We start from the raw sequence: 21,656 nt of genomic DNA, 5'->3' as shown, positions 1-21,656 counted from the left end.
AACCTATATTTATGAAAATAATTGATTTAGTAAATTAAATTTGTCCATTATTTTGGACCTTTCAGTTTTCATTGAAATCTCATCTGGGGGTGTTTCATAAAGAGTTCGTAAGTTACGCATGACTTTACGAACGACTTGTATATGAAGTGCCAGATAGGATGCCCCAAATTTTTTCTGATATTTCCAATAACCTCAATTAAATTATGGCAAACAATATACTTTGCATTAAAAATGTTTGTTATAATAAGAATGTTAATCTACATCTGCACAGTTCAACTTAATAAATAATAATCAAGAATTATTGAGCATCCCATTTGGCTTTTCATATACAAGTCGTTCGTAAAGTCATGCGTAACTTTACGAACAGCTTTATGAAACATCCCCAGGACCGTCAAGTAAAAAGTTTGAGAACCCGTGCTCTACCACTGAGCCATCGCGCCTCGTAAAAGTGGGCCTATATATACTCGTATGTAAAACACAATTCTCTACAAAAACACACACGCACAGCGGTTTTTTGCAACGTGACTATTCATCCAGGTTAGACAGTACCACGATTTAATATGTTGTATTATGTTCTTCTTTCCTTTTCATCTTTGTTCTGTACTAATCTTAATTTTACGTCTTTCATAAATAATACGTTATCACAATCAGGGATTTAAAAATAACGCAGGATACTATTTCTAGCTATAAAGTTAAGTAGTAATGTTTGATTAGTACGACTGATTCGAAAGCCAAAGTCCCAAATACTAAAAACTTGACAGTCATGCTTTTTTTGTTTATAACAATCTGTTTTGGTTTTGATCCAGCTCTCCAACATTCTCACTAAATAACTCATAGCAGTTCACAGAAACTTTTCTGCAGGTATACGGTGTGCAAAACGTTCGTTCCGCCCCCCCCCCCCCCCCCCTACAGAAAAGCATTTTATTGTGTTTAAAACTCAATTTGCACCATGCATTTCAGGTTATTTTGTTAATTTTCTCATTTCTAAGTATTATTGAGATGTCACTTCCCAATTTATTTAAAATTTATCTCTCCTTGCTGGTCGATCATCTGTGAAACACGCTTGGTCCAGTTATCGTCCACTAATGACGCAAGGAGGTCCTTATTCATGTCTAGGCTTTTATATGCTCGTCGGATCCCCTCTTTAAGTTTAGTTATTGTTATGCAGTATTGAGTTTCAAATACTTTTTCTTTCATAATAGACCATAGTTTCTCTATGGGGTTCATTTCTGTCAAATTTTCTGGCCAGTTCTCTTTCCTTCTCCAAGCTACTGTTGTACTTGTTGGGCGCCATCTTTAAATGTCTGAGGTTTACAGACCTTTAAATTCCTCCTTTTCAATGTTTGACCTCGTATCTCAGCCCAGCAATGGTGTGGTCAATGTCCGCAGCCTGGATGCATTAGTATACATCCAGTACATGTACATTTGGTTGATAACAGACTGCGCTATTACTAAAGTAGTCATATGAGCAGTTGAGTTGGCAGATAGGGGCGGAACGAACTTTTTGAACACGGTTATATAAATGAATCTACTTTTCCTCCTCAAATATGAAACAATCGTTCGTATTTCCCACTCTTTCATTATTAAAAACTAAAAGCTGTGTGAATCAAAATTGCAACAACGAAAATCAACTACAAATTGCCAATTTCAACAAGAACAAAGTGATTATGAATTTCACTCTCCATTACCATTTCAGAGATTTCAAAATAAAAATTAAAGGTCACTTCAAGATGACACTATAAAATCGGTAAATCTTTATTAGCTTTGAAAACAACTAGTCATTGAATACTCATAATATATTTGTACAAACCAGATTTTTTCTTCTTTTTCTGTCTCAATCTATAAGATCAATTAAGTTTGTGTTTTGTAAATATTCTAGTGTAGTATCTAAACTGTCTTGATATTGGTTGTATATGAGATGTTATTATTAAGATATCATCGCATATATCTTGATAACGTGTAAAAGCAACGATCATCGGCATCTGCAAAGATGTATTTGATAAAAAGATCTATCAAGTTTTGGTTGTGTAAATATCTTAGTGTAGTATGTAAATTGTCTTGATATTGATTGTATTTGACATATTCATATTGAACGACGTGTTCAAGGACAGTGATGTTCAGTGTTGGAAATACGTCGACGACCTCTCCCTACTCGAATGTAGGAAGGCAACGGATCAACCCAAAATCCAAGAAGTGGTAAATGAACTTGAGAAATGGACCAAAGACAATAGCATGAAACTGAACCCTAGCAAATGTGTCGTCATGAACATCATGATTCAGTTCATGAGAAACCAGGCAATCGTCCCAAAGGTAAAAATTGGTGACCTGGAAATAAGTGAAGTACAACTAGTTAAACTTTTGGGTGTGTTTGTACAGGAGGACTTAAAATGGTCATATCATGTCACAGAAATGGTCAAGGCGGCAAGCATGAGGCTACACATGATGCGTATCTTGAAAGGTTTTCGGCTACCTGTTGAGGATCTGAAAGTTGTGTACTGTTCGTACGTGCGCCCGAAAGTCGAATACTGCGCACCTGTGTGGCATTCAGGTCTGACTCGGGCAGACAAGAAACTGATAGAGAGAATTCAGAAACGAGCGTGTCGCCTCATGCTTGGCCAAAGATACACGAGTTATGATGATGCCCTCAATGTTCTTGACCTTCCCACGCTGGAGGAGAGGAGGGAAAGGTTAACAAAGAAATTTGCGAGTAACCTCACAAAGGAAACGTCCCCCTTCTATCACTGGCTCCCCCCTACGCGAGCTTCCCGCACCTCCCGCAACCTGCGCAACGCTAAAGACTATTCAGAAATAAAATGCAAAAATGAGCGCTACAGAAAGAGCGCACTCCCCTTCATTGTGAGGTTACTCAATTCAAAACTGGAATAATGTAAAGACAGATCTCTTGTTCTTAATGCTAAGCATTTACGTAAATCAAATTGTTATCTTATAGATGTGCTTGAATGATAAATTATATTGTTTACTGAAGGTACATGTTTTGTTTATACGGATAATATTGCATTACCAACCATATTCTCTATAAGCCAATAATAGGAAGTGAAACTATAATTTCTCCATTCGTCTATTTTTGTTCTCCATATACATATACCTTGCTCACATGACATTATAGGCCTACTTTGAAGCATGCAAAACAGATAATTTTTCTTTGCACTGATCATAATTTATTCAACTATTATATTCATCCTATGAATTTTCTCAAGTCATATCATAAAACACTTATTTTTCCACATCCATTACCCACTTCCGTTATCCCACCAATCAATATTCTTTGATCTAAGGTGTACCTATAATTGTTTGTTATGAATGTACTATTTTTAATGACTGTAAAGTGTGCACATTTCAAAGGGCGGTGGACAAGAGTCGAAATGTTGTGTACAAGACATTTAAATTAACTAAGGTTAACTAAGGTTTGTGAGACAGTGTCGCCCCTGTTCTACTATATGATTGAAACCCGACGCCAAGCTTAAAGGGACTTGGTTAAATATTGTTCAGATGAGAGAAATTCTATTCCATGATGAATAGTAACTAGTTTCCTGTCCAAGGATATCATATTTATAATATATCTGCCACGGGTGACTGAGCACCAGGGTCTCTAAAAAGGATTGTCAAAATCGCCTTGTACCAAGTTTGGGCGGATGGAACGAATTCGGGTCAGGCCATATACATGTGCTTCTTTGGTCTTAAATTCATTTAAAGTTAAATTATGCCCCGTGCTTCAGTGCTTAATTGTTTAAAATTATGCAATTCAATCCATAGGATGACCTTTATTTATTTTGAACAGCCTACTAACTTCTTGACTCATGATATCTAAGTTCTCTCTGCTCATATGTCCGCTACGCCATTTCACACGCGTAATGAGCATAAGGTGTTTATCTCGAATAGCAAATGAAAACTCAAAGGTTACTAAACCCAAATGCAAGAATAAACATATGATTCTAAGTATCGAAGAAATTGACAGTATACTTTTATACAAAGGATAACATCCCAAATAAACTTCATCCATTATGTACCACCTCAATGAGAAGGGTTACCTTAAACAAGGGATGCTAATAAAGGCAAGATTGTAATCATCATATATTAAAGAAAATATCATAAATTTTGCTGGGAATAGGCATTTCCTTCAGCTCGAGTTGATATTAAAACCTTTTCTTTATAACTACCCAATAGCCCATGCAAATAAGTGAGCGATATTGGTGTTTTTGGAATGAGATAATACACACATAATGGATTTTGACTCAAATTCATTGCTTCAGCCCAAACTTGGTGCAAGAGGATATTGACAATACTTTTTGAAAAGCCTGCAGCTCAGTCATCCGTGGCAGCACAATTTGAATATACTATCATTAGACAGCGTATTAGTTACCCTTTACCATGACAAATGATTCAACGTCACATAGGTTATAACTTTTTAATTAGAAGCTACCAAAGTTGTATACTCTTTTTTTAATACGAACTGTATAGAAATCAAGATATTCAATAATGGAGAAATGATTCTACATTGCCTCGGTTTGTTCCCGGGAGTTTACTTTTTCTTCAGAATATACGAGGCAAATAATATGACTAAGCATTTAGTAAAGTACAGTATACAGTTTCACTTTCCAGCAGAATTAGGTTGTTTTGATCGCAGGAAGTGTGCTCCCTGGATTAAAATATTCTTGTTTTGCTCTCAAATCGAAACCGGAGCATTCATTAAGTGATGATTTAACAGGGCATAAAAGTTAACGTGATTTCGTGAAACTCTTTCCGCATTGGTGTAGATTGATTCTTCTCCAAACCAAGTCAGCCGTTATTGCCAGATGCTCTGAGTCCGCAGTAGACTATTTTGGGAATATTTTATTGATCTTTCTTAAAGTTGAGGTAAATATAAAAGTGAAGTGAAGTCTGACAAAACAATAATATTAACGATAGTTTCTTGCTTTGCTGTATGTAAATGAAAACGACGTGGAATTACACAAGGGCTATGGGTTTTTAAGTGTATCGCAAAATGTCTCTACTTTGAATTATTGTATTACCTCACACTGCTCGTATAGATTTACACAGTAATTATACATGAGCTCAATATATTTTTTTATTACGAATTTCGTTCTAGCCAATGAGCTAATTTTCTTCTTCATCAATTTCGAGTGTAGTACTTGGACTGCTTTCACTGATAACATGGAATTGTTCTACTAATGCCTAGGTCACATTTGCTCTACGGCTAGGATACGGCGGCCGTACGCCCCAAGATCGAGAGATACTTGCGGCGGCCGCAGAAAATCTGCGGTGGCCTTAGGCTCACCCTAGACTCCTAGAGCGTATCCCTATTTTTACAGGCCGTACGGGTCGATATACTTTTTTCATTTCGAAGTTCGCCGTAGCGATTAGACACGCCGCAGCCATGCCGTAGAGCGGTTCCACAGCGACCATACGTCGGGCGTACGGCGGCCTTGCGTTTGTAATGCGGCTGCCCTAGGGTCTTATGAATTACAATTGACTTTTGCATAACCCAACAAAAATTGCTGTGGCAGTAGGAATTCCACAGGCGCCCTGCGGGTGCCTCGGTCAAAAACCGACGGCCGCCGCAGGGACACCGTAAGGTAACCGTGCGTCATCATTTCAAAGGCCGTACGCGGCCGCAGGTTTTCTGATTCCACGAATTCATAATACACCAGTTAACAGTTGTGTGCGCCATTTTAAACAAAGCCAATGACCTAGAGGTCATGTATTTATGCGTAAATTAGGATTGCGCCCATGCAAATTTTGATAATATCACTGCCCTACGCGCTGCGTTGAGCGCGCACATCATCATTTGCATGGGCGCAATCTTAATTTACGCATAAATACCACTGGTCAAAGGTTATTGGCCCCGGAACGGGGCCAATAAGCCCAGTTCCGGGGCCAATGACCCGAGGTCAACTGTCTGCGCATGCGCACTGATACAACTGTAAACTGGTGTATACGCCGTGCGGCTACTCTAACATTCGTGACCGCTACCGTATGTGACCGTGAGATTGCTGCGGCGGCCCTCTAATTACTATTGGCCGTAGATATATTAGACCTTACGGCCCCGCGGCAAATGTGACCTAGGCATTAATTACGTATACATCTGGATGGAGTAGACACCAACAACAAAATAAAACAGAGTTCTTTCAAATGGGCTGTTATTTCTCATAAAAACAAAACAAACTTTTCATTACTTTATTGCATCCACCCCCTGTGAAGAATACGTTACCAAGCATCAGTATAATGTATTCGGGTTAGGGTTAAGGTCAGTGATAGGCCTGTGGTCAGGGTTATTATTGTTAATGTGGAGGTTAGTCTTCTGCAGTTTATTATCTTCTATTTTTATTTTCAGACAGGAATCAGTTATTATGGCATTCATACAACGAGCACCTCTTCTACACTGTCTGCCATTGGTTGTATTATGTATTCTAACCCCGACGCTCATCCAAACCATACACCAAGATGCCATGTTTACTCCTCCTATGATATGTGATTATGATGTCGAGCAGAAGAAAGCCGATTGTTCTGATCGTGGGTTGGAATCCATCCCTCAGAATCTTCGAAACGATATTAAATTACTGGATGTCGCGCGCAACAATATAACTTTCATCTTGAATTCTACTTTCAAGAGATATCCTTTGATCCAGGTCTTGAATCTTTCCTCAAACGACATCAGAACGATAGAATCTGCATCCTTTTACCCTCTAAAGGAATTGAATCACTTAATCCTATCATCCAACGCTAATCTTGTTCTCCCAGCTACAGGCCTGTTCAGGCGGTCTAAGAACCTGTCCATCCTGGATCTGTCATTTTGTAATCTGAAACTGCTTCCAAACGACATTCTCAAATGGAGCCCGTCTGTAGAGACTATAAATCTAATGAACAACAGACTTACCTTCGTTAACATGAGCCTTTGTGGAAGAGCAAGGAATGTTTTCTTGAATTTTAATGAAATCGAGTATCTCACGGCAGAATCTTTCATCTTCGGATGTCAAAGTGATTATGTGGGTCTGTTCGCGAATCCTATTAAATTAGTAGACCCGAACTTGATTGCATCGTTGGGTGTCCGATCACTGGTCTTTGGAGGCTACCCTCTGACACTTGAGACACTGACGGGTATTTTTAGCAGGATCTGTCACTCTGGAATAGTGCGTCTCGAAGTTATTGATTCAAATTTTACAGTTTTGCCACGAGATTTCGTTAATCACTTTCGTAATTGCTCTCTTACTTTGCTAAGATTATCGGGCAATGAGATCCAATCCCTCGTTCCGTACGTGTTCTCAAACTTGACAAGACTCGTGGAACTTGATCTATCGCAAAACAAAATCGTCACTGTTGAACCGATATTCTTTCAAGGCATGCGGGAGCTAAAAGTATTGAACTTGACCCAGAATGAATTAACATGTATAAACCCGAATATTGATGAATGGGTACTGGACTTGAAAGAGTTGCACTTACGAAACAATTATTTGACAAAACTCTTAGAATTCGCATTTTTCGGTTTGCGAAATCTAAAGCTGCTAGATCTGAGTTTGAACAGAGCCCTTAATGTCCTAGAAATCACGTCGCGTTCGGAACTGACAGGAATTCAAACCATCGACTTGAACCAATGCAATTTGTACTATTTTCAACCGGTAGCCCCGAACTTAACAACCCTTTTCATGAATAATATGAACATCCCGAATCCCTCTAGGACCCCTAGCATAAACCTCGGAGATTCACAAGGCATTAAAGATTTGGAAATCCGAAGTTCGAGTCTGTCGACAGCTGATCTATGGGATAAAACCCTGAATGTCTCTCTTTTTGACGGATTGTCAAAACTTATTACTTTGAATCTGAGAGACAATCATTTAGACCTTCGCTTTCCAGATATCTTTCCAGCTATGATCTTTGATCAACTCTCTGCTCTCCAAAACCTTAGTTTAGAAGCCTGTCATATTTCATGCCTTCATCCATTAGCTTTTACGGGATTGGAATCGCTTCTGGTGCTAAATTTACGTGGAAACGTAATTCAACAACTTAATTTTGATATATTCAAAATGTTAGATCAAGTGACAATTATCAATCTGGATAACAACCTTTTGACATACCTCGATGAACAACTATTCTCGAACAATCCCAGACTGACTACTCTTTTGCTATCAAACAATAGATTCACCCGTCTCAACCAAACGACATTTGAACCGATAAAATCTTCGCTTCTATCTTTAGACTTTTCATTGAACCCTTTCAGCTGTAACTGTGATATACGATGGTTCCGCGATTGGATGAGTGGACATAATATTGTCGTCATTGACGAGGGCAGAACCGTTTGTTCATTGGCCTCTTTAGAGCCTCTTCGCGGAAAACCTTTGCTTAATTTTGATACTAGTAAACTCTGTGGACTCAACATTGTTCTTGTATGCTTGACTCCTCTCGCCGGCATTATCTTGGTTGTCATCGTCGTAGTCCTTTATCACAACCGATGGCAGTTGAAGAAAAAACTCTTTCTCTTGAAACTAATGGTAATTGGATATAAAGAGATGCGAGACGCCCGGGACTACAACGACTACGAGTTTGACTTGAATATCATCTTCTACGATGACGACGAAGAATGGGTTCGTCAACAATTCCAACCAGCTCTGGAAGAACGGCTTCCGCAGTTCCAGAGGAATGTCTTTGGTGATCAAGACCTCATCCCTGGTATGCACTATCTGGACGCCGTCGACTACGTGGTGAGCCATAGTTACAAAACACTCATTCTACTCAGCAGAGCCGCCGTGTACGATCGCTGGTTTATGCTCAAACTCCGCACCGCCATGGACCATGTGAGCGACACCGAGACCGAATTCGTAGTCGTGGTCTTTCTCGAAGACATCCCTGACGAGGACATACCATTCTTGGCAAGGCTATATTTAAGTGACGGCAGACCCTACCTACATTGGACCGAGGATGTGAGAGGACACGATTTTTTCTGGAATAAACTGGTGAAAAATCTCACCATTAATCTCAGGACTAATGACTTAATCCCCAACGAGTAATAACGGTCTGACTTATTTTTGAGATAGTGTGATCCATTCTACATTACTGTCCACATCTCAGAGTTTAGTATATCTGAATCATGTATTAAGCTAAGAACACTACTGGAGCTTGGATCAGACTAAATATAAAGTCGCAAACTCACTTGATGTCTATTTATATTTAGAAAAACATAATAATTTGTGGTCATGCATAATTATGATACACCTAATGACCAAATACCTTGGTTTTGCTCTTGTGCAGTATACCGGTTGATAGAAGAATAACAACAATTACTCTGCATTTTACTCTAGACCAGGGATTCCCAATGTCCGGACCGCGGGACATGTTGATCCGGACCTCCGGGGCACTTTTTTTGTTTAACCTTAATAGGGCCTTTTGGTTTCACATCTATATACGTTCGACCAAAGGATACCATTGGTCACTGCGTAGTGTAGAAAATCACCGCGCTGCCAAAATGAACATTTCCCTATAAATAATGTTCTGTACAAAAATGAAGAATTGTTTCTTCTCGGATATGTGAATAGTTAATTAGTTATCATTCAAACGCCATTTCAGACATAAATATGAAATTCCATGGACTTATTCTTTATGAGATACCCTATCAATATGCCAAGTTTTTTTGTCATTCCATGACTGAGATTCCAAGGGGGCAACCACCCCTGCCCCCCCCCCCCCCTCTGACCTTGACTGAGAGCTCATATTTGATTTAGTTTAGGAAATACAATTATTTAAATTGAATTGAATTGTGAACCAAAATAACCCGGACTTTTTAGGGTTAAACTGTAGCAATTCCCCTCAGATCAGATATAGGATAAAGACCTAAACACAAGTGCCATTACTGTAAATGTTAGGAGTAGATTGTCTGAACGTTTGCATTAATGCTTTCGTCTTATAATCATTCCATTTGTGTCAATGTTTAGGCGGATTTTTGCTGGAAAACAGTGCTATTTTTCCCACTGCTATACCCTGCATGTATACCAGAACTTCCACGTTCCACTGTCTTAACTCTTAAAATTAAGATACGCGTTAAGACACGAATGTATAATATCACGAACCTATATCTATACAAAATAATTGATTTGGTAAATTAAATTTGCCCATTTTTCGGACCATTTTAGTTTTCATGGAAATCAAATCTGGACCGTCAAGGAAAAAGTTTGAGAACCCCCGCTCTACCACTGAGCCATCGCGCCTCCTAAAAGTGGGCCTATACATATATACTCGTATGCAAAACACATTTCCGTACAAAACACACACCCACACGCACAGCGGTTTTTGCAACGTGACTATTCATCCAGGGTAGACTCTACAGCGTTTCAATATGTTGTATTATTTTCTTCTTTCCTTTTCATCTTTGTTGTGTACTAATCTTAATTTTACGTCTTTCATAAATAATACGTTATCACGATCCGGGAGTTGAAAATAACGCAGGATACTATTTCTAGCTATAAAGTTAAGTAGTAATGTTTGATTAGTACGACTGATTCGAAAGCCAAAGTCCCAAATGCTAAAAACTTGACAGTCATGCTTTTTTGTTTATAACAATCTGTTTTGGTTTTGATCCAGCTCTCCAACATTCTCACTTGATTGATTGATTTTTATTCAACAAGCTTCCAACATACAACAATATACAATAATAACAGATCAAAAATAAGTCTTAATAATACTTAACTCATAGAAGTTCATAGAAACTTTTCTGCAAGTCTAAATGAATCTACTTTTCCTCCTCAAATATGAAACAATTTTTCGTAAGTCCCACTCTTTCATTATTAAAAACTAAAAGCTGTGTGAATCAAAATTGCAAGATCGAAAATCAACTACAAATTGCCAATATGAACACGAAAAAAGTGATTATGAATTCCACTCTCCGTTGCCATTTCAGAGATTTCAAAATGAAAAATTAAAGGTCACTTAAAGATGACACTATAAAAATTGGTTAATATCTATTAATTTGAAAACAATACTCAAATACTCGTAATATATTTGTACAAACAACATTTTTTTCTTTTTCTGTCTCAATGTATAAGATGTATTTGATAAAAAGATCAATTAAGTTTGTGTTGTGTAAATATCTTAGTGTATTATCTGAATTGTCTTGATATTGGTTATATTTGGAATTGTATTATTTAGAAATCATCGAATAAATATTGATAACGTGTATAAACAACGATCATCGGCATCTGCAAAGATATATTTGAAAAAAGATCATTTAAGTTTGTGTTGTGTAAATATCTAAGTGTAGTATCTATATTGTCTTGATATTAGTTATATTTTATATTTTATTGTTAAGATCTCATCGAGTATAAGAACCAATCATCGGCATCTGCAAAGGTGTATTTGATTTTAAAAAAAAAGATCATTTAAGTTTGTGTTGTGTAAATATCTTAGTGTAGTATCTATATTGTCTTGATATTGGTTATATTTGATATTTTATTATTAAGATATCATCGAGTATAAGAACCAATCATCGGCATCTGCAAAGGTGTATTTGATAAAAAAGATCATTTAAGTTTGTGTTGTGTAAATATCTTAGTGTAGTATCTAAATTATCTTGATATTGGCTATATTTGAAATTGTATTAGTAAGATATCATCGAATATATCTTGATAACGTGTATATCCAACGATCATTGGCATCTGCAAAAATGTATTTGATAAAAAGATCAATTAATTTTGTGTTGTGTAAATATCTTAATGTAGTATCTAAATTGTCTTGATATTGATTTTATTTGACCTATTCATTATTCAGATATCATCAAATATATTAGTAAAGTGTAGACGCAAAGATCAACGGCACCTGAATACTATTTTGGAATAGATTTTGAATGTTTATTACGGTTGTTTTTGTTTTGTAATATACGTAATCAAGTTATGTCAATATATTTTGTGGTTCTCTTTTGGTCCAGAGTAAGTGTGACTCTCTAAACAGTATGAAAGTGAATATGATTGCATCTAGATATAGTCACACTGTGACCGCCGCCCGGTGACCACATCATCTTTAATTTCTTGTAATACTATGTTAAATCATATATATATTATCATTCTGTTATTATTTGTATGCATTTAATTTACAATAAAATAACTTTCGAAAAAAAAAACATTGTATCACAACGTGACAATTAAACGATATGTTATTACTGTGTGTGAAGGTGCGATCGCCAAGACTTTCGAGAATTCGATATAAAATCATGTTCAGATTACGGCACACGTCTGTAAAGTGTGCACAAATTTAAAAGGGCGGTGGACAAGAGTCGAAATGTTGTGTACGAGACAATTAAATTGACTAAGGTTGATTTTTCTTTCTCGACAGTCTTTGCGATTATGTTTGTGAGACAGTGTCGCCCGTGTTGTAATATGATTGAAACCCGACGCCAAGCTTAAAGGGACTTGGTTAAATATTGTTCAGATGAGAGAAAATGTATTCCATGATGAATATTAACTAGTTTTCTGTCCAATGATATCATATTTATAATATTTCTGCCGCGGGTGACTGAGCACCAGGGTCTTTAAAAGGGTTGTCAAATCGCCTTGTACCAAGTTTGGGCGGATGGAGCGAATTCGGGTCAGGCCAAATGCATGTGCTTCTTTGGTCTTAAATCCATTTAAAAAGTTAAATTATGCCCCGTGCTTCAGTGCTTAATTGTTTAAAATGATGCAATTCAATCCATAGGACGCCCTTTATTTATTTTGAACAGCCTACTAACTTCTTGACTCATGATATCTAAGTTCTCTCTGCTCATATGTCCGCTACGCCATTTCACACGCGTAATGAGCATAAGGTGTTTGTCTCGAATAGCAAATGAAAAGCCAAAGGTTACTAAACCCTAATGCAAGAAGAAACACATACTTATGATGATAAGTATCAAAGAAATAGATAGTAGACTTTCATCAAAATGATAACATCCCAAATAAACTTCAGCCATTTTGTATCACTCAATGACAAGGGTTACCTTATGTCAAGGCATGACATTATTTTTCCCGTATTTGTTACGCGGCAGAATAATTACCCTTTTTACCTGAACTGAGACTATCAGCACTTTCGCTACAGCGCAAAACAAGACCGTACGAAGGTTCATCAACCATGTTGGTTGATCCTAGTTTTTCCTTCATTTATAATCAAAAACTGAAGGTATGTTTAATTCCGTGCTATTATTCTTATGAGTGTATGTTATGCTAGGATTGTATGTGTATCTTTAATGTTTTTGAGGTTTGTAGGACAAATTTGGGCCTCTTTTGAAGTTTGGATAGTGGTAAAAGGGCGCTAGTGTAGCAAGGTATCCAAAATATAGCCTACTAAAACAGACCCCAAATTTCAGACCCCAAATTTTGTGGTCATCATTACCCTAACCCTAACCCTAACCCTAACCCTAGAACCCTAACCCTAACCCTAACCCTAACCCTAACCCTAACCCTAACCCTAGAACCCTAACCCTAACCCTAACCCTAACCCTAACCCTAACCCTAACCCTAGAGATAATGATAAACACAAAATTTGGGGTCTGAAATTTGGGGTCTGTTTTAGTAGGCTATATTTTGGATACCTTGCTACACTAGCGCCGGTAAAAGTCCGTATTGGGTTTGACTGTGCTTACGGTACTTGTGAAAGTGATTGATAATTTGTAAAATAATTCTTGGTTATATACTTCAAGGAAGTGTAAGAGATGCTGAAATATCTCATGATAGTTTATAAGTTATCTGGAGACGTTCATTATTGTTTTGGTGTCATATTTCATAAATTCGGGATGACACGTGAGACCTATTTTTCTTACGCTATTTTAGGACTTCAGTGAATTGTAGTACTTATACGTACAGATTATATAGCGGAGGGATATTTTTAGACGCCAGGTTAAGTGATTCGCCTTACAGTTAGTCTTGTTTATGTCGCCCTAGGTAATATCGCGTTATTCGTTTTAATATTTGAAAGGGGGATTTTTGTAATGTGATTTATAGTATGCTGAATGGAGTTTTATGTAATTCAGAAACGAGACAAAACAACACATTTTTATTTTGCTTAAAGAAGACACTTTTATTAGAGTAAAGAAGTGAAATGAATAGTTATTTGTTAAGAGTTCGAATGTGGATATTTACTTCTAGTTGCTTTACACTATAGTTTTAAACTTAAATACACCCTTGAAGGTCATGTATTTACTCAAGTTTGCTTACAAAGAATGTAATCTAAGGAAAAAGGAACAATTTGGGTATTTTGAATCAATAGTCATTCTTTGTTTATTTTGTTTCTTTACAGGATTCACACGATTGTTGAATGTGCTTTACAGCGCCACAACTATTAAAGGGAAGCTAATTCAAGTCACGCCTCCTGTGTGGTTATTATAACAACGTGGAAGTTTAGACACGGTCTTATAACATTCTTCAACAATCTGGCTGTATAACTATCAACTGAAGATGACTGACATGAAGACTCTAAAGCTGGCGAGGAGAAATCTGAAGGGACAATTGACGAGGACATTAACATCCATTGTCAATCTCTCCGATGAATCTGCAGACCTTAGTCTTCTGAAGCAGTACATCAGCAAGGCTGAAGAACAGTTTGTAAAGGTGGAAGAGAAGCATGCAGAGCTTGTACAGTTCGTAGAGAAAGACGAGGAATTTGAGGCTGAGGAAGTGTGGATGACCAACTGCGAGACAGACTTTGTCCAGAAGTTAACTGCTGGTAGGAGAGTTCTCAGCAAGCAGTTGTCGCCACCACCAGTACAGCAGACATCCGAGCAACAGCAGAACGTGACACTCCCAAGCTCTCCTCTCCGCACCTCCTTTCAGAATCAATCTGCAGGTGCCTGTGCCCCTAGGATGGCGAGACTGAAACTACCATCATTTAATGGTGACATCAAAGATTACCGGAGATACAAGGAAATGTTCCAACACTGCACAAGGGAATTGTCAGAAATTGAGTGTTTTTTCCAGTTAGCGGAGTCAATGGTGTCTCAAAGGGAGAGAAACTTAGTCAAAAGCTGTTCAAGCGTAGCAAGGGCATGGGAGATGCTGGATGAACGTTTTGATGACAAGGACCGAGTGGTGGACAGTTTGCTACAAGATTTGGATGGTCTCAAGCCATACGAGTATAAAGGAAAGGTGAATCTTCCAGCAATGGCGCGATTCATCCAGGTACTTCAGAACTTTGAATGCCAGGCGGAAACCATCGGCCTGGCTGGGGAGCTCAATAGCAGAATCATGCTTACCCAAATAAAACAGAAACTCCCAGAAGATCACAGAATGGACTACTACAAAAGTGTTCGGGATGAGAATGCTGACGACTCCATTTCGGGATTAAGCAAGTGGCTGTTCCGACAGCAAATTCTTATGGAGAAGTCCAAAGCCACCATCGCAGATAGTATGGAACCAAAAAGAGTTTCTAAGTCCTTGACTGCAGCCGTGTCTTGGGACTCCAGAGAGGCTCCTTCATATGCTCGTGATATCCCAAAATGTGCTCTACATCCTAAGAACCCCTCTCATTACCTCAAGATCTGCAACAAGTTCAAAGCCCTAACACTCAAGGAGAAGTATGAAGTCATGAAAGCAAATGGTGTATGTTTCCGTTGTGGTCATAACAACTGTATTGCAGGGAAACCCCCTCATGACCGCAGCAAGTGCCAGTTCAGGGCACCATGCCGAGTCCAGACATGTGGTAGTGACGAGCACTTTCCTGCCATCTGTCCCAAAGCCCATGGTGATGCCAGAGATAAGGATCAGAGAAGTGGCTATGCTAACCAGGCAGACTCTGTGAGGCCCACTCAGTCTAACAGCTCCATACAGACTTCTACAATCAACCATGTAGGGAAACTGCATGCTACCTTACCTACCGTGATGGGATATCTACGATGTGGCAGCAAACGACACCTAGTACGCATTCTGTTGGATGGAGGCAGTCAGGCCACACTCGTGAGAACAGGAATCTTTCCCAGAATGGAGGGTGATCTTTTCCAGGATCATGACCTTAGCCTTGTTGGCGGCAGTAATATCAAGCGGAAGCTGAGAGTCCTTGATTGTGAGATTGAGGATTTACAAAGGAGTTGGTCTTATCCGTTGACAGCTACTGAGATAGATAAGCCATGCGGGAATACACCTGTCATTTTCCCTGAGCATCTACAGTCCTATGACCACTTGACAGGTGTAGAGATAGATGTGGCCCCATCACCAGTCATTGACCTGCTGCTTGGAGTGGACAATACTCACCTTATGGTATGGGAACAGTACATCAGGGGAAGCAGACCAGATGAGCCAGTTGCAGTTAAATGTCCTCTAGGTTGGTTTGTTCAAGGAGGCCCAGCAGCTAATGCAGCACCACTCCTCAACTACGTCAGTGTAGCTGCTTCAGGTTCCCTGGAGGAGTTCATTGGACTCGAGACAGCTGGTTTGGAGCCCAGGAAATGTAAATGCTTCTCTGATGACGAGAAAGGAACTGAATCCATGCAGAAGAGTGTTACTCAGCTACCAGATGGCTCTTATGAGGTTCGCTTACCTTGGAAGCGATCTCCGGAAGAACTACCAGACAACTATGACTATGCAGTTAAAAGGCAGAAGAGCCTGGAGAACCAGTTCCGAGACCGGCCTAATGAGTGGGAAGTCTATTGCCGGCAAATGAGAGACCAATTGGAAAGGGGTGTCTCCCGGCAGGTTTCACAGGACGAGTTGCAACAAGACAGGAATGTAGGCAGAAGGATGTGGTTTCTTCCACACTTTGGGGTTGTTAAAGACTCAAAAACAACTCCAGTCCGGGTAGTTTATGATGGTAAGGCGAAGTTCCAAGGGCGTTCCCTGAATGACTGTCTCATCAAAGGAGAGAATGTTAACTCAAATCTTCTCGAGGTGGCCCTCCGGTTCCGTGAAAATGAAGTGGGCATGATCGCAGACATATCCAAGATGTTCCAGGCTATTAAGATTTCACCAGAGGATGCTCGGTTCCACAGGTTCGTTTTCAGAGAGAATCCAAACCATCCCATACAAGTCTTTGAGCTTACAACAGTCACTTTCGGGGATAAACCCTCTCCAACCGCAGCAATCATCACCCTCAGACATGTGGCTCGTGAGCATGCACCAGATGATGACAAGATACAGAAAGTGATCGTCGAGCAATTCTATATGGACGACCTGAACGAGTCAGTTAGTAATGCTGAGGAAGCTCTAGAGTTGAAGTCCAAGCTGACAGAGACATTGAAGAAAGGAAACTTCAACTTAAGGAAGTGGCAGTCTAATGTCAAGAAGGTCTGTGATGAGACAGAAAACACAGACACTGCTACTGTCCTAGGTACCAGCTGGGATCTATCTAAGGACACACTGAGAGTGAAGAAGGTCAAACCCCTCGAGGATACTACCCTCACCAAGCGGAAGATTCTTGCTCAAACGGCATCCTATTACGATGTTTTTGGAATGCTTTCCGGACTGTTGGTACGCCCCAAGATTCTTCTTCAAAGGTTGTGGCAGCTGGACCTTGACTGGGACTCCCCTCTTGACCAAGGCAGTGAGCTCTACTCCATGATGAGTAAGATCAACAGAGACCTTAATGAGATGGACGGCATTGAGATCCCAAGATGTCTGATACCAGAGCCTTATAGGGGAGCGAGACCCCTACCCATAGTGTCCATGCATGGTGTCAGTGATGCTTCAGAGGACGCCATGGGATTTGCAGTGTGGCTGAGATGGTCACATGCTGACAGCCAAGAAGCTCATCTATCCTTCGTCTGTGCCAGATCTAGAGTGACACCTCTGAAACAGACAAGCATGCCTCGGAAGGAGCTACAAGCTCTTCTCCTTCTATCCAGACTGATGATCACCATCAGAGATGCTCTACGCTTCAGCATAGTCGGATGGAAGATGTGGACAGACAGCATGACAGCGATTAGTTGGCTTAGAGGGCAGTCTAAGACCTTCCGATCTTACGTCGCACATAGAGTCGGTGAGATCACATCTGAATTTGACCCCTACAGTGATATCGCCTACGTTCCCACGGATCAAAATGCTGTTGATCTCATTTCCAGAGGAGGCGTTGTTACAGACATGCAGGAGGTCATCAAGGGCCCAAAGTACTTGAGACTACCTCCTCATTCTTGGCCGAGGACACCAGAAAATGTTCCTGTCAAACCGGGAGATCCTGAACAGAAGAAGTTTCACTCCCGAAACACCAAGATCCTCTCAGTAACTGTGAATGCTGTGTCCAAGAATTCCCCGATTGTTGATGCTACCAAGTTCTCCAGCTGGTCAAAGCTACAGATGGTCACGGCGAGGGTGTTATCCCTCAAGGAGCTTCCCCGGAATCAATGGCTGAAGCAATTCCTCCGGCAGATCTCCGAATGGCCATCCCAAAGAATGATCAAAGAGGCAGAACTGTATTGGGTCAGACAAGCTCAGAAGGAGATAAACTTCCAAGATTCCAATATACAGAAGCTGGACCCATTCTTCGATGAGGACAGTGAAGTGTACCGTGTTGGTGGACGTCTAGGTAGAGCACCACTGTCGTATGACATTCGCCACCCATATCTTCTTCCGAAGAAGAGTCATATCAGCTTCCTCCTGGTATGCGATAGACATCTACATGCCCTTCATGGTGGTCATTTGCGGACAGCAAATGAGGTTCGGAAGAAGTACTGGATAGTGGGGGACATGAACATTGCACGATGTGTTGTACGCTGTTGCATCACTTGCAGACGGCATAGAGGCAAACCGACGCACCAGAGGATGGCTGATTTACCAGAGTTTCGGGTCAGTCCATGTTCGCCACCCTTCAAGACTACCTTGGTGGACTACCTAGGCCCAGTAATGGTGAAGCTGAATCGTAATACCACGACCAAGGGATATGGTGCCTTATTCACATGTGCGGTTACCAGGGCTGTCCACCTGACAGTAGTCCAAGACCTATCAACTCAGGCATTCCTTCAAGCCTTAGAAAGGTTTGTCAGTATTAGAGGAGCACCAGCCATGATGGTTAGTGACAATGCTACTTGTTTCCGAGGGGCTGACAACACGATCAATGAGCTGAACCTTAAGCTGAACCAAACGCAGGTCCGGGAGCACTGTCAACGTTATAAGGTTGAGTGGAAGTTCGGACCACCGGGAGGACCCCATCACCAAGGGGCAGTAGAGCGCATGGTCCAAGAAGTAAAGAAAGCTATGAGGCACCTTGTGAAGGCTGACCGTCTGACCTTCGTAGAATGGGAGACTGTTTTCTGCAAGATTTCAGGGCTCATCAACAGCCGTCCCCTGACTGCGATGTCATCGTCGCCTCTCGATCATCCACCGCTCACTCCCAATCACTTTCTCATTGGGAGAGGAGATCTGAACTGCCCTGATATTCCTTGTGAGGACTACAAGGGAGATCTACGGAAACGCCGTGAACTGTGTAATACAATGGTGGAGGGTTTTTGGCGTAGATGGATGGAGTACACCCACAAGTTGGCACCACGTCAAAAGTGGCAACGATCTTCAGACAACGTGGAAGAGAACGATATCGTCCTCGTCATCGGTGATGACAGAAAACGCGGGTCGTGGAAGATGGCCGAGGTAGTCAGGACTCAGCCTGGACAGGATGGCCTTGTTAGAGTCGTCGAAGTGAAATACGCAGATGGGACGCGTGCCACCAGGCCGATCACAAAACTTGTATCCCTGATGAAGCGAGATGAACGTTCAGACATTTAAACAGCTTGAAGAAAAATTCAGACATTTAAAGGTTCAAGAACTGTTGATTACTGGACATTTGAACAGCTCGAAGAAAAATTGCTATTAATGGGCAATTTATAGAGGATAGTGATTTCGTTGTATTTCTCTTTGATCTTATAAGTGTTCCATTAAGTCTTTAAATCATGTTTTATTGTGTTTTTGTGACATTCCGTCACGCTTAGGGGGTCGGGATGTCAAGGCATGACATTATTTTTTCCCGTATTTGTTACGCGGCAGAATAATTACCCTTTTTACCTGAACTGAGACTATCAGCACTTTCGCTACAGCGCAAAACAAGACCGTACGAAGGTTCATCAACCATGTTGGTTGATCCTAGTTTTTCCTTCATTTATAATCAAAAACTGAAGGTATGTTTAATTCCGTGCTATTATTCTTATGAGTGTATGTTATGCTAGGATTGTATGTGTATCTTTAATGTTTTTGAGGTTTGTAGGACAAATTTGGGCCTCTTTTGAAGTTTGGATAGTGGTAAAAGTCCGTATTGGGTTTGACTGTGCTTACGGTACTTGTGAAAGTGATTGATAATTTGTAAAATAATTCTTGGTTATATACTTCAAGGAAGTGTAAGAGATGCTGAAATATCTCATGATAGTTTATAAGTTATCTGGAGACGTTCATTATTGTTTTGGTGTCATATTTCATAAATTCGGGATGACACGTGAGACCTATTTTTCTTACGCTATTTTAGGACTTCAGTGAATTGTAGTACTTATACGTACAGATTATATAGCGGAGGGATATTTTTAGACGCCAGGTTAAGTGATTCGCCTTACAGTTAGTCTTGTTTATGTCGCCCTAGGTAATATCGCGTTATTCGTTTTAATATTTGAAAGGGGGATTTTTGTAATGTGATTTATAGTATGCTGAATGGAGTTTTATGTAATTCAGAAACGAGACAAAACAACACATTTTTATTTTGCTTAAAGAAGACACTTTTATTAGAGTAAAGAAGTGAAATGAATAGTTATTTGTTAAGAGTTCGAATGTGGATATTTACTTCTAGTTGCTTTACACTATAGTTTTAAACTTAAATACACCCTTGAAGGTCATGTATTTACTCAAGTTTGCTTACAAAGAATGTAATCTAAGGAAAAAGGAACAATTTGGGTATTTTGAATCAATAGTCATTCTTTGTTTATTTTTGTTTCTTTACAGGATTCACACGATTGTTGAATGTGCTTTACAGCGCCACAACTATTAAAGGGAAGCTAATTCAAGTCACGCCTCCTGTGTGGTTATTATAACAACGTGGAAGTTTAGACACGGTCTTATAACACCTTAAATAAGGGATGTGAATAAAGTCCAGATTGTAATCATCATAACAAAGAAAGTATCATAACTTTTGCAAGAAATAAGCATTTCCTTGAGTTCGAGTTAATATTAACACCTTTTCTTTTCAACTACCTAATATTCAATGTAACTAAGTGAGAAATATTTTTGTTTTGGAATGAGATAATACACACTTTTCCTATAGTACTTAGGAAAAGTACTTAACGATCATCTACAAAATCTTCAAAATAGAGCTCTTCGTTGTGTATTAAATGTGGATTGGATGTATCCGTCTGAACTATTATTTACAAAATTAGATGTCAAAAGACTTGAGGAGAGGCGAAATATATACGCACTTTACGTATAATGCACAACATTGCCCATGATATGCTACCAGAGAGTACATGTAATCAATTTGTTTTGAGTAACAGTAATTAATGTTTTTTATTCATATTTTAAAATCAAGTACCACCGGTTAAAGCTAACTTTAAAAAGAAAGGTCTGCAATACAGAGGAGCAAAACGATGGAATGAATCATGAGGTAAAAGGTTTGAGCCTTTACAGTTTCAAATTGGACAGTATACTGTATAGAGTGAAATAGTATTGTAGTGGCTTCATTTGTCCATCTCTCTTTTTTTCCCCCTTCTCTCTCCCCCTCTCTCTCTCTCTCTCTCTCTC

General features: G+C 39.6%; 2 protein-coding genes across 3 annotated transcripts; both read left to right on the top strand.

Annotated features, from left to right (window-relative positions):
• The first annotated feature begins 6,368 nt into the window (after positions 1-6,368).
• LOC115925982 (toll-like receptor 4) lies at positions 6,369-9,703 on the top strand. Its single transcript, XM_030990121.1, has one exon. The coding sequence runs from the start codon at positions 6,369-6,371 to the stop codon at positions 9,018-9,020; it is 2,652 nt and encodes an 883-aa protein (XP_030845981.1). The 3' UTR covers positions 9,021-9,703.
• A 3,284-nt stretch (positions 9,704-12,987) lies between these two features.
• On the top strand, positions 12,988-20,920 carry LOC100893075. Of its 2 annotated transcripts, XM_030990119.1 has the most exons (3): positions 12,988-13,149; positions 14,266-20,056; positions 20,865-20,920. In XM_030990119.1, the coding sequence occupies exon 2, from the start codon at positions 14,424-14,426 to the stop codon at positions 19,665-19,667; it is 5,244 nt and encodes a 1,747-aa protein (XP_030845979.1). In that variant the 5' UTR covers positions 12,988-13,149; positions 14,266-14,423; the 3' UTR covers positions 19,668-20,056; positions 20,865-20,920. The 2 variants fall into 2 exon arrangements, with proteins under 2 accessions (XP_030845979.1, XP_030845980.1); XM_030990120.1 differs by lacking the exon at positions 12,988-13,149 and having other exon boundaries at positions 14,257-20,056.
• The last annotated feature ends 736 nt before the right edge of the window (positions 20,921-21,656 follow it).

Source organism: Strongylocentrotus purpuratus, unplaced genomic scaffold (genome assembly GCF_000002235.5).
Source record: "Strongylocentrotus purpuratus isolate Spur 01 unplaced genomic scaffold, Spur_5.0 spur5_scaffold_19, whole genome shotgun sequence".
NCBI lineage: Eukaryota > Metazoa > Echinodermata > Echinoidea > Camarodonta > Strongylocentrotidae > Strongylocentrotus > Strongylocentrotus purpuratus.
Note: the sequence above shows the minus strand (reverse complement) of the source record. Positions and strands in the feature narration are given on the sequence as shown.

What these genes read in the sequence shown, in the direction of transcription:
- LOC115925982 (XM_030990121.1), top strand. Translation starts at nt 6,369, where the DNA reads ATGGCATTCATACAACGAGCACCTCTTCTACACTGTCTGCCATTGGTT.
- LOC100893075 (XM_030990119.1), top strand. Translation starts at nt 14,424, where the DNA reads ATGACTGACATGAAGACTCTAAAGCTGGCGAGGAGAAATCTGAAGGGA.